This window comes from Hyperolius riggenbachi, chromosome 4 (genome assembly GCF_040937935.1).
Source record: "Hyperolius riggenbachi isolate aHypRig1 chromosome 4, aHypRig1.pri, whole genome shotgun sequence".
In the NCBI taxonomy this organism is placed as follows: domain Eukaryota; kingdom Metazoa; phylum Chordata; class Amphibia; order Anura; family Hyperoliidae; genus Hyperolius; species Hyperolius riggenbachi.
The window spans coordinates 93926297-93938762 of record NC_090649.1 but is presented as its reverse complement, the minus strand read 5'-3'; the positions used below and the strand labels follow the sequence as shown (position 1 = coordinate 93938762).

The window sequence follows — 12466 nt, the reverse complement described above, 5'->3', positions numbered from 1 at the left end:
GAAATAAAGATGGCATCCTCCATTAACCTTTCACTTGTTATTTAACCACTTGACCACTACAGGTGGTGGTCCCCTGAAAGGGGCACTACAGTGAAAAACTAAAATGTAAAATATGTGCAAACATATACAAATGAGTACATTTTTTCCAGAGTAAAATGGGCCACAAATTACTTTTCTCCTATGTTGCTGTCACTTACAGTAGGTAGTAGAAATCTGACAGAAGTGACAGGTTTTGGACTAGTCCATCTCTTTATAGGGGATTCTCAGGGATATATTTTCAAAAGCACTTAGTGAATGGCAGTTGCTCTGTCCAACTGCCAAACAAACTGTGTAGCGAGCAGGGAAGCTGGCCAGCATCATTGTTTATATCCTTTTTTAGGAATATCTTTATAAAGAATAAAAGTCTTGCTGAGAATCCTCTATGAAAAGATGGACTAGTCCAAAACCTGTCACTTCTGTCAGATTTCTACTACCTACTGGAAGTGACAGCAACATAGGAGGAACGTAACTTATGTCTCATTTTACTCTGGAAAAAATGTACTTATTATTTGTGTAATGTTTGCACATATTTAAAATGTTAGTTTTTCGCTGTAGTGCCCCTTTAAGGAACAGAGTGATTTTCTTATTTCAGGGCTCTTTCCCATTCATTCGCTAATAACTTTATAACTACTTTGCACACTGAAATGATCTGTATTACTGTATTTTCTACAGTAACACTGCATATTTTCGAGTAATGCAAATCGTTCATGTCTCAGGTAGCAGATGCAGTAGAACTTGTTGTTCCATATTTTCAGACCTTCTCAGAATAGTTAATAGACCGGAGAGTCCAGAACTTTATGTTCCTGGCAGAGAACTGTCCGGTTTTGTAGACTATGTGAGGTGTACTGGTAGAACCTGCAGAGGAAGTTTTCTGCCATGACTTTGGTAGTCTCTGTCAGTAGAACCTCAACTATCATTAGACAAATGCTACAGCATTATATAGATGTGTGTGTGTGTGTGTGTGTGTATATATACTGTATATGATAGCCATTTGCATATGTTTTAGGTTGTTGCTATTACCCGTGTATGAATTAAGCTTTTGTAAAAAATACATATTTGTACTGTATCATACAGCAAATGTGCGTTTGTAAGCAGGATCATATCGGAATCTGTAATGCGTCTGAGATATGATAAAAATGTTGAACGGCCTGTTTTTACTCTTTCAGTTGCAGTGAACCCTGCGGCATTCTTTTTGTCTTTTTTTTTTTTTTCCATTTTTTGTAAAGGAACCTCCCCCTGTTCAAAAGAGCCTTACCGTAAAAGTTCCAACATTGTGAAATTATTGCGTCTTTCAGCCCTTGTTATGATCTTTGGGTGTATAAAATGATTTGGGGTCAGCCCAAGAGTTTTGACCGGTGATGTCTGATTGTTGATCAGTGGGGAAAAAAGCAGGGGAAATCGGTGACAAGAAACTGTGACCACCAATATTATTAACATTTTGAAATTGTTCTGGATGCAAAAGATGTGTGTTTTTGTCACACACTCTATCTAATCTTCATTAGATGCTTTTCACTATCCAACCGCATCAATTCTTCCCTCCAACTGTCTGATCATAACTTACTCAAATTCAACATCCTTCCATCCAGTGTCCCTACACATCCCAATGGCAGACTTCTATACACAAGTTCAGAAATCTTCGCAACCTCAACCTTCAGACACTATCAACCTCTCTGCATCCTCTACTTACTCTACCCTCCTTTACTGACCCTGAGCTAGCAGCTGCTCATTATCACAACACCCTAACTTCAGCCATTGACTCTGTGGTTCCCTCCTCCACAGTCTACCATCACTGGACCCATCAACAACCCTGGCTTAATGAGATCAAACTACTGAAACGCTGCTTCCAGATAGCTGAATGGTGCTGGTGAAAAAATTATCTACCTGAGCACTTCCAGAGTTACAAAGAGGATCTGCACACAGGCAGGCCCTATCAGCAGCCAAACACTCATGTTTCCTCCCTAATCTCCTCACTATCCCATAACTCTAAACTACTCTTTGCTACCCCCACCAGGGCCGTTTCTACGGCCGTGCGGGCGCCCTGAGCGCTGCTGGGAGGGGGGCGCTGTGATGGAGGGGGGAGCCGCAGCCGCTGGGAGGGCAGCCCGACCTCTCCCTCCCTTCCACTCCCCGGGCCGCCCTCCGTGCGATCTCCCCTCGGACTGCAGAGTAATGCAGCAGGGAAGCGCTATAGAAAACTACTCACCTCCCTGGTTCCAATCGCTGCTCTCTCGCCGCCAGTCTCCTCTCTCCATAGACGCTGATACACACACACACACGCTACTTCCGGCTAAACAGGAAGCAGCGTGTGTGTATCAGCGTCTATGCAGAGAGAGGAGACTGGCGGCGAGAGAGCAGCGATTGGAACCAGGGAGGTGAGTAGTTTTCTATAGCGCTTCCCTGCTGCATTGCGCTGCAGTCCGAGGGGAGATCGCACGGAGGGCGGCCCGGGGAGTGGAAGGGAGGGAGAGGTCGGGCTGCCCTCCCCGCGGCTGCGGCTCCCCCCTCCATCATGGGGGGCACCTACCTAACCTATATTGGGGCAGCTACCTATCTAACCTATCCTGGGGGGCACCTACCTATCTAACCTATCCTGGGGGGCACCTACCTATCTAACCTATCCTGGGGGGCACCTACCTATCTAACCTATCCTGGGGGGCACCTACCTATCTAACCTATGCTGGGGGGCACCTACCTATCTAACCTATCCTGGGGGGCACCTACCTAATCTAACATATACTGGGGCAGCTACCTATCTAACTTATCCTGGGGGCACCTACCTATCTAACCTATCCTGGGGGCACCTACCTATCTAACCTATCCTGGGGGGCACCTACCTAATTAACCTATACTGGGGGAACCTACCTAATCTAACCTATACTGGCCGGCAGCTACCTATCTAACCTATCCTGGGGGCACCTACCTATCTAACCTATCCTGGGGGGCACCTACCTATCTAACCTATCCTGGGGGGCACCTACCTAATCTAACCTATACTGGGGGGCACCTACCTAATCTAACCTATCCTGGGGGGCACCTACCTAATCTAACCTATCCTGGGGGGCAGCTACCTAATCTAACCTATACTGGGGGGCACCTACCTATCTAACCTATCCGGGGGGGCACCTACCTATCTAACCTATCCTGGGGGGCACCTACCTAATCTAACCTATACTGGGGGGCACCTACCTAATCTATACTGGGAGGCAGCTACCTAATCTAACCTATACTGGGGGGCAGCTACCTAATCTAACCTATACTTGGGGGCAGCTACCTAATCCAACCTATACTGAGGGGGCAGCTACCTAACCTATACAGGGGGGCACCTACCTATCTAACCTATACTGGGGGGTAGATACCTATCTAACCTATAGTGGGAGCATTAACTTATCTAACCTGTATTGGGGGCACCTACCTACCTAGCTAGCCTATACAGGTGACAACTATACTGGCTACCTATATTGGAGGCACCTACCTAACTAACCTATACTGGGGGCATCTACCTATCTAACCTATGCTGGGGGCAACTATTCTGGCTACCTATATTAGAGGCACCCACCTAGCTAACCTGTACTGGGGGCAACTATACTGGCTCACCTATGCCTGGCTACCTATACTGGAGGGACCTATAGCTGGCTACCTATACTGGGGTACCTATTCTGGGGGAATCTATACTGAGTGCAACTATACCTGGCTAACCTATACTGCGGGCACCCATACCTTGCTGTGGGGGGGAGGCAATTTTTACACCCTCGCCCTGGGTGCATTTTAGCCTAGAAACTGCACCGACCCCCACCTCTACCTTCTGCATCTCAGCCGTGGACTTTGTCTCCTTCTTTAGTGAAAAAAATCACCAACATCAGAAAAAGCTTCACCCATCAGTCTCCTCTCTCCATACAAACCCCAAACCTTATATCCTGCCTTACTACCTTTTCACCACTATCTGAACTGTCTCCTCCCTCATCTCTAAATCTCATCCCACTGCATGACCCCTCGACCAGATTCCATCTCACCTCATTACTCCTTCATTCCTCAACCATCTCACCTGCCTTAACCTCCCTCTTCAACCGTTCTCTCCCCAAAAGCATCTTTCCATCCACACTCAAGCTAGCCCTCATAACGCCTGTACTCAAAAAAACTTATCTTGGCGCCTCTTTCTTGCCCACCTACAGCCCTATCTGTCTCCTCCCATTCTCTTCCAATCTTCTGGAGCACCACATCTACTCTGACTTAGTTTGTCACCTAAATGGCTAATTCTTTGTTTGATGACCTCCAATCTGGATACCACCCCAGCCACTCAACCAAAACTGCCCTACTAAAAGTAACCAATGACCTGGCAACTGCTAAGTCTAAAGGCCTCTACTCTATTCTCATCCTCCTAGATCTCTCTTCCACTTTCAACACAGTGGACCAACTTGGGACTCTTCTTTTTTCTATCCACACTTTTGGTCTTGGTCAGCTCATAAGTTCATTTAACTTCCAATATCACCTTTACTCTGACTATATCCAAATCTTCCTTTCAGCTTCTGACTTTTATACTCTTAACAGATCGTGTTCCTGACTGTCTTAGTGCAATCTTCACCTTCATGTCCTCCTGTTTTGTAAACCACAACATGGACTACACTGAAATGGTAATCTTACCACCTCACAATTCAATGCCCCGGTCTGATATCACAATTTCTGTTGATGGCACTTCAATAACGCTTGTCCCCTAGGCTATATAGTGTTATACTGGACTCTTTCAAACCACACGTCTCCACCTAAAAGAAATCTAATTCCCCCTCATCTGTGTCTAATCCAGGGCTGTGGAGTCGGTACAAAAATCATCCGACTCCTCAGTTTAGGAAACCACCGACTCCATCTCCGACTCCAGGTACTCAAAATGGCTCCGACTCCTCGACTACGACTCCTTAGTCTAATACTTACCAAGACTGTGGATTTGGTACAAAAATCATCCGACTCCCGACTCCAACTTCTCAGTTTATGAAACCTCCAACTCCGACTCCAGGTACCCAAAATTGCTTCAACTCCAACTCCGACTCCAACCCCACAGCCCTGGTCTAATCACCACTGTAATTTGATCTCTTCAGCTGTCACCTCAGGAATCTACTCTGCCATGACAGAGCAGCTAATTTTTAAATACAGGGTCTTAACCCTGTTTCTGCTTCCATGAAAGCAGGAAGTAGACACACTGCAGCTCTATTGCAGGAATTGTATCAGCTGTAACAAAGAAATTTTTTTTGTTTAAAGGTTGTTATGCTGTTGCGTATCTTTTAGAGCAGAGAAGTTGTTCTGAGCTGATCAGCTTTACGTATGCACTTCACTTTCACTATATTTTTAGTGTTAGAATTACTTTATTGTATTTTGTGCTATTGTCTTGCCAGTGATGGAGAAGTCAGGCTGGTTGTAGCTGCAGCATTCTGTCATTCTTCCAGCGATCGGTTCCCAGGCCGGGTCATACCTGCACTTATTCCGAGTCTTGGCCCGGTAAATAGGCCAGGGAGTAGTGTTTGCCCAGAGTCATCACCTGACATCTCTCTTGTGACACAGATACTCGCATCTCCTTTACAACCCTGTGAACGTGTACAGTACATGGAAAGCCCACTGCCAGCATGGGTGAGGCTCTCTTTTCCATTTGCTAGAAGAAAGTGTCTGGCATTGTGCTCTGTTTTTTTTTTTTTTTTTTTTTTTTTTTTCTTTACCTGGGAGTCATTTGTTGTGTAACAGAAACTCTAGCTTGCCCTTACTTGTCTCAACTATGACCTAATAGAGAAAACAAATCCCTGCTAGATTTTGTGAGATTTCTATAAAACATTTTTTCCCAGCATTTCCTGGGACTCTTATGTATTGAACTCTATTCTTACTAGGGGGGGAGAAAAAGAGTTCAGTATATAATTAGCATTGTAAAAGTTCACTTATACTTCCATAGGCTTACTGCAACTCCAGTCAATAAGGAATATTTGTTTGCTTTCCCAAAAGAGGAAGAAAAAAAAATCTAAGCATGTTTTGTTCTTTAAATTGGATGCACAGAAACCAAGCAGGTTGTTTTATGCTTGTAGTCTTTATAACTACAAGGTGTGCGGTTTAAAATAGACTTTGTTCGGTGTGATGACAAAGGAATTCCAGAGTGCAAAGGATGACCCGAACACAATAGAAGTAAATCCTTTTTTTATTTTTTTTGTAGAACAGTCTATTATTGGGTATTGATAATCTTTACAGTGCATAAACCACTTCAGTCATTTTCGTAACTATACAGGTGGATATCAAAGTGATGTCCTGTGTGGAGTTCTGTAATGTTGCAGGTCCCAAAAGAGTCCTGCGGCTTGGAGATCAGAATTGACTTTATTCACCAAGTACAACCGAAGTCGCAACCGGAATTGTTTGGGGTACACATGACATAAGTAATAGTGCAGTTACAAACTTAGGAACATACATTTATGCATATACATTTATACATATAAAGATACAGGGAAGGACAAAGCAGAATGAGAAACACCTGACGGGAAGGAATGGAAGCTAAGGGATATTGAAGGGGCTAGAGTTTAGGAGAACAGCCTGGGGAAGGAGGGGTTCTTGTGCCTGGTGGTTTTGGTAGGGATGGTCCTGTAGCTGCGTCCTGAGGGGAGGCGGTTGAAGTAGCGCCTGCTTGGGTGGGAGGGATCGTTCATGATCTTGTTTGCCCTTGACGTCAGTCTGGAGGCATGTAGGAGGTCTATCGATGGTAGGGGAGCACCCATGATCCTCGCAGCGGACTTGATGACTCTTTGTACCTTGAGCCTCACGCTTGTCATGGTGCCCGCATACCAGACAACAGTGGAGGAGGAGAGGATGGACTCAATGGTGGCAGTGTAGATGCAGGTCAACAGATCACGCGGCAGTCCAAGCTTCCTCAGTTGCCTCAGGAAGGCAATGCTTCGCTGAGCCTTCTTTCTGGGTTTGGTGGAGTTCTCCCTCCACCTCAGATCCTTGGTGGGGGTGGTGCCTAAGAACCAAGTGCCATCCTGGAGACTTCAGTGCCCTCAATATAGACCGGATTGAGTGAGGGGCGCTTTCTGAAGTCAACGACCAGTTCGACTGCCTTTGCTGCATTCAGTACGAGCTTGTGATCTTTGCACCATTAGCAGATATGCTCAATCTCATTTCGAGACGAGCACTTTCTGACTGAAGAATCAGGACATCCTTTTGAATAGGACTGAGTTGAGCCTTGTACACGTTAGAGTGAAATCGTTCAAAAGGAACAATAAACGATTCATCACATAACTATTGTTTAAAAAAATAAAATAAAGCCAACGACTTAAAAAGTTAACGATAAACATGAAACAAATGGCTTTCATACTAAGATCTAGAATTAACTGCTTTAATGTTGATATGACTTGGTGATGATATGATTTTCTGGAGAGGCATGTGACTGGACCAGACCGTCTGGGATCTCAGAATCCCATTTTACCGAGCAACCCCTTTTCTTGGACTGCACCTTGTATTATTATTACTGTACTGTACCTGATTCTTGTTGCCGTGGCACTGTTTGCCACTAAAATGTCAATAAAATTCTTTTAAAAAAAAAAGTAAAAGATGATTCTCGCTCACAGTGGCCGATCTGTCTGGCGTACCGTTTTTTCCCGACATTCGTTAATAAACAGTGGTCTGTACAAGAATTTACAGAGCACGAACCATGCATCCCGGAAGTGTGGCTACATGAGCGTGAAAAGCAGGAAGGGAACAGTATCAAGTTATCTTCCGGCAGAAAGAATGTTTTCAGGCTTGGTTAACAAAGCAAAATGTATATTTTAAAAGGATGTGTGTTTTTTCAATATTCGTACATGTAGCAAGATTTCAATGTTATAAAAAATTGTAACACTGCTGTAGGAACGTCCTTATAGGGTGACATGTGCCGTTCCATAGCTAGGACTTTGCCGATCGCCAGCAATCTGCAAGGACAGCACAATTTTCCCCTAGTCTGTACCAGATCTTAGAGCCTTTTGTCTCGGGGGTCACCTTTACGGAGAGATGATCAGTCCTCTGACAGAATTTCTTATATCACTTTTGCTTTTTCTGTCGAAAAAAAAACAGGAAGCTGAGGTGACAAGTGACCATGACCAGCCAATTGGAGACATTCAAAGTGGCTGGATAGTGTACTCTGCTTTTCCGGTTCAGTAAGCCTGCACCTTTTCAGTAGGAGACCTTTGGCCACACACCATACAATTTTTTAAATGTCTGTTCAAGTCAAGAATTGCAATCAGTTTTTCTGACTGATTATATCATTTCAAAAATATGACCAATGTACCATACACATGTGTTACATTTTTCCCCAATTATGATAAAAATGATTGGAAACTCAGAGAAAATTGCTTGGGTGTGTATATTAATAAATTGACAATCTAACACACCATACAATTTTCATGAAAATTGATCAGAAAAATCCACCATTCCCGATCAACTTTTATTGAATAAAAAACGGGAAATCTGATCGGATTTCTTGTTCGAATGAAAAAAAAAAGCTTTTGATTTTTCGGGAAATACGATCTTTTTTTTATTGTATCGTGTGTGGCCACCGTAACACTGCTATGCCTATAGAGCGCACCCTAGTAGCTGCAGCTCTGGCACTTTTAGTTCGTATGGTGAAAAGTGCAATACTGTATAAATGTTTTGTGTCACGTCTCCCCCTGCAGGATTATCGGTGGATTGAGACTATTGAAAGCCAGTGCAAGGATATCCAGTCTTCAGGAAGGCTAACTTAATAACGTGCACCCAATTGAATTTCATGCAAAACCTTGCCGGAGGCAGGGCCGGTGCTTCCATTAAGGTAAGGGGGGGCAATTTCCCCAGGGCCCCAAGCACTGCTGGGCTCCCCCTGCCTCAACATTAGTGTGGTTGTGCTGCCACCCCCTTCACCCACGCGGGCAGAACCCCGACCTCCCTGCTAATTGATCTGTGCTAACAAATAATAAATATATATAACACCCGGCGCATGTTACACATGTTAAGATGCGCCGGGTCGCACAGGAAGTAGAATAAAGACTGGCAAGTGGCTCCAGCACAGCAACCGAGAAAGGTAAAGTTTGTTAGCACAGATCGATTAGCAGGGAGATCGGGGTTCTGCCCGTGAAGGAAGGGGGGGGGGCGCAGGGTCTCAGCATCTGGCTAGTGGCCCCAGGATTACCTTTGCCCCAGGGCCCCATCGGGAGCTAAACCAACCCTGGCCAGAGAGGCACATTATGCAGTGCAAATCTATCTAAGACACTTGCAGTTTTGAACTGAATTAACACTGAAGGGATATACTCCACTAAGGACTAATGATTCATCATTTCTGATCAAACTGGTTTATTCATTCCAGGAACTTTTGAACATCCGCTGGTTCTTATTTGCTTAGCACAACTTTACTCCTATGTGGTTTTACTACTAAAGATTTTTTTCATCTCTTCTGCTTTAGTATGCAGACACCCAGACCATGCTGAGCATAGGATCTTTGATTTGGTTCCCCATTATATTCGCTATACACTTTGGACTCCCTGAAGTGAGCGTTTGTGTGAGTGCTCAGTGTGCGATAGAGGTGGCATGGTGTTTTAAAGTGGCAGTTGCCCATATTGGGGCTGGTAGAATTTGTGCTTCATGGTACTGATAGCAATTGTGTTAATTAAGGTTTATCTACTTTTATAAATAGCGCCGTGGATTATATATATATATATATATATATATATATATATATATATATATATATATATATATATATATATATATATATATATATATATATATATATATATATATATATATATATATATATATATATATATATATTATACATATATACATAGTTTGTTAAAAAGTGAATTATTGTAATCGATGCCACCAATAGAAAGGAGAAGAGATTTGCATTGATGTGAATGGGGCGCCCTTTTTAATAGGCACCATTATTATCTTCTACGGAACTTGACTGGGCATAGGAATTTGAGTGAAGTTGGTATTTGTTGTTCTACTAATGAAAAAACATTAATTCCATCATAAGACTTCTGTAGAGCTCTGTCCTTGCATGTCTGGGGAGTTCCTTGTTTCTGCTATTGCCACCCACTACTGTATGTCCTGTCAGGGCCAGCATGACAATCAGCATTATTCACCTCACCCTGGTAATGTTGCCTCAGCAAGTCAAGTGCATGGATCTCATCCTATTCCGTGGGCTGACAAAGGTTTAGGTTGCATTGTTCACAGAAGGCAAATCTCTCACTATAATCCACATGGTTCTGGCAAATGTGAGCTCTTGTACATCATAGCCAATCTTATTTCTGAAGTTCAGGGAAGGTTTAGGATAAATGGGGTACCTTGGCAAAAATTATTCAAAGGCGCCTTACGTTTTAATACTGTACAAAAGTAACGTTATTGCAACTTCCACAATACGTCACTTGGGTGTCACTAAAAGACCTTAAGGCCCTAGGGAATTGCACAGTTTACCCCTAAGAAATCACTGACTGTATTATCTGTATATAAATGAAGCAATCAAACAGCACGTTATATGCAGCCATGGCTCTCCTGAAGAGTAAACCGAAGCAAATTAGTTTTATCTGGGTGAGCACATTCTGCCAATAACAAGAGAGATGGAAAGTTTAAATCATCATTATTTCTTTTGTTGGCAGCTGAATGAACCAGATTGTCTGTCACAAGCCAAAACGGTACACAAAGGCCCAAGCACTATAGGATACAAATTTGTGTGCCTTGGCCCAGAAGTCCCTCTGTGCCATTTGAGTAGAATTCAGCATATACTGGAAGAGTTGGCATCACATGGTGGTAATAATAGCTCTTTATTAGATAATGGAAAAAGACAGCTGTGATAAGCTGATAGGCTCGTGTGCCCCTGGCACCTTTGTAGTCACGGAGGGGTGTGTGGCTTCAACGCTGGTGTGTAGGTCAGAGTATTTAAACCCTGACCAGACAGTGCTCAGTGCTGTTACAGCTCAGTTACAGCTGTGGCATGTTTACACAACACTGTTCCTAGCACCAGTCTTGTCATACCAGCCCAGTCGGACCAGTCCTTTCAGTCAGTCCTGTCACATAACTGACTGTGAGTCAGTGATTCAGGAAGTATTAAAGCGGACCTGAACTCAGAACTTCCTCTCTGCTCTAAAATATAAGAAACCGTATGCAATAAAAGAAAAACATTTCTTTGTTACAGCTTGTAGAAATCCTGAAATAAATCTGCAGCGTCTACTTCCTGCTTTTATGGAAGCAGACAAAGGGTTAACATCCTGTGTTAACATATTAGCTGTGTCTGCCGAGGACTGAAGAATTACTGTTCTGACACAGCTGAGAGATCAAATTACACTTGTGATTACTTATAGATTAGGGTTAATTAGATGGGCTCCTCATTTTAAAAACCCGAGGTGCAAGAGTTCAGGTCCACTTTAAAGGCTGGGATCAGCCAGGCATCCAGCATTTTTTAAAGGGACTCCGAGCATCTCTCATGGGCATGCCTTTAAGACTCCCACCAGTACTGCAAAGTACTTAAAGATGCATACCTTTCTGTAGCTTGTGCTCTCCTCTTTCATTTGATGCCTGAATCGCCGTTCTACATCAAATAGTTTTTTCGTTCGATTTCAATTTAAAAATCGCGGCTGTCATCTTGGCTATGTTATAACTTCTGGGTCACCCCTGTCTTCTCTGTTAGAGAAGTGCATCACTGAATGAAGCAGGAAGAGGAAGTGACACGCATGGCCATTGCAAGAGGCTCCTCCAGAGGGGTCATAGCATGTCTTTGTTGGAAGTCGTCTGTTTTAAAGGCATGCCCATGAGAGGTGCTCGGAGTCCCTTTAAGGCAATAAAGATGGCATGTTTTCATAGTCCTCACTTTCCGCACTTCAGGTTTCCTTTGATAGAGGTTTCTATATTAAATTTGAACATTTTTTGCATCTTTTTCATGTCATAAGTAATTTTTTGCTTTTGTCATTGTTTAGTGTTGTAAAACAGATATTTTCTCCCCACAGTCCTTCCCGGAGTACAGGAATATTCTGGAGCTTACCCACGAGCTTGGGGTATATTTGGATCTCCCTCGCTTCCCCCCGATGACAGACACGTGCTTTTATCATCCTAACGTGCTGTGTATGAAGTACCTGATGGAAGTCAACTTGCCAGGTAAATTTTTTTTTTTTTTTTTTTTTTTTTGCTTTTTATGTTCAAGTTGAAATAAAGGCAATGCTTTAAATCCCTTTCCAGGAATTGGGTTTTTTTTTTTTTTTTACTTCCTTGCCGACCTCACACGTGTATTATAACCAATGCTTGCTGTGATTTGCCTTCTTAAAACAGAAGGAAATTTGCAATAATTCAGCTATAAGTGAACATTTGTGGTTACCCACAATGCACCGCTACTGAATATGCAAATTACCTCGTTTTAAGAAGGCAAATCACACCAAGCATTGCTTTTTAATAGGAGGCATAGCTCCTA

At 43.3% G+C, this 12466-nt stretch overlaps 1 protein-coding gene across 2 annotated transcripts in view; it reads left to right on the top strand.

Annotated features, from left to right (window-relative positions):
* TAF1B (TATA-box binding protein associated factor, RNA polymerase I subunit B) overlaps nt 1-12466 on the top strand; it is a 119677-nt gene that overhangs the window by 49388 nt on the left and 57823 nt on the right. For both annotated transcript variants that reach the window (XM_068280318.1, XM_068280317.1), the window contains one exon: nt 12009-12156. In XM_068280318.1, coding sequence (XP_068136419.1) covers nt 12009-12156 — 148 coding nt within the window. The remainder of the gene's footprint in view (nt 1-12008; nt 12157-12466) is intronic.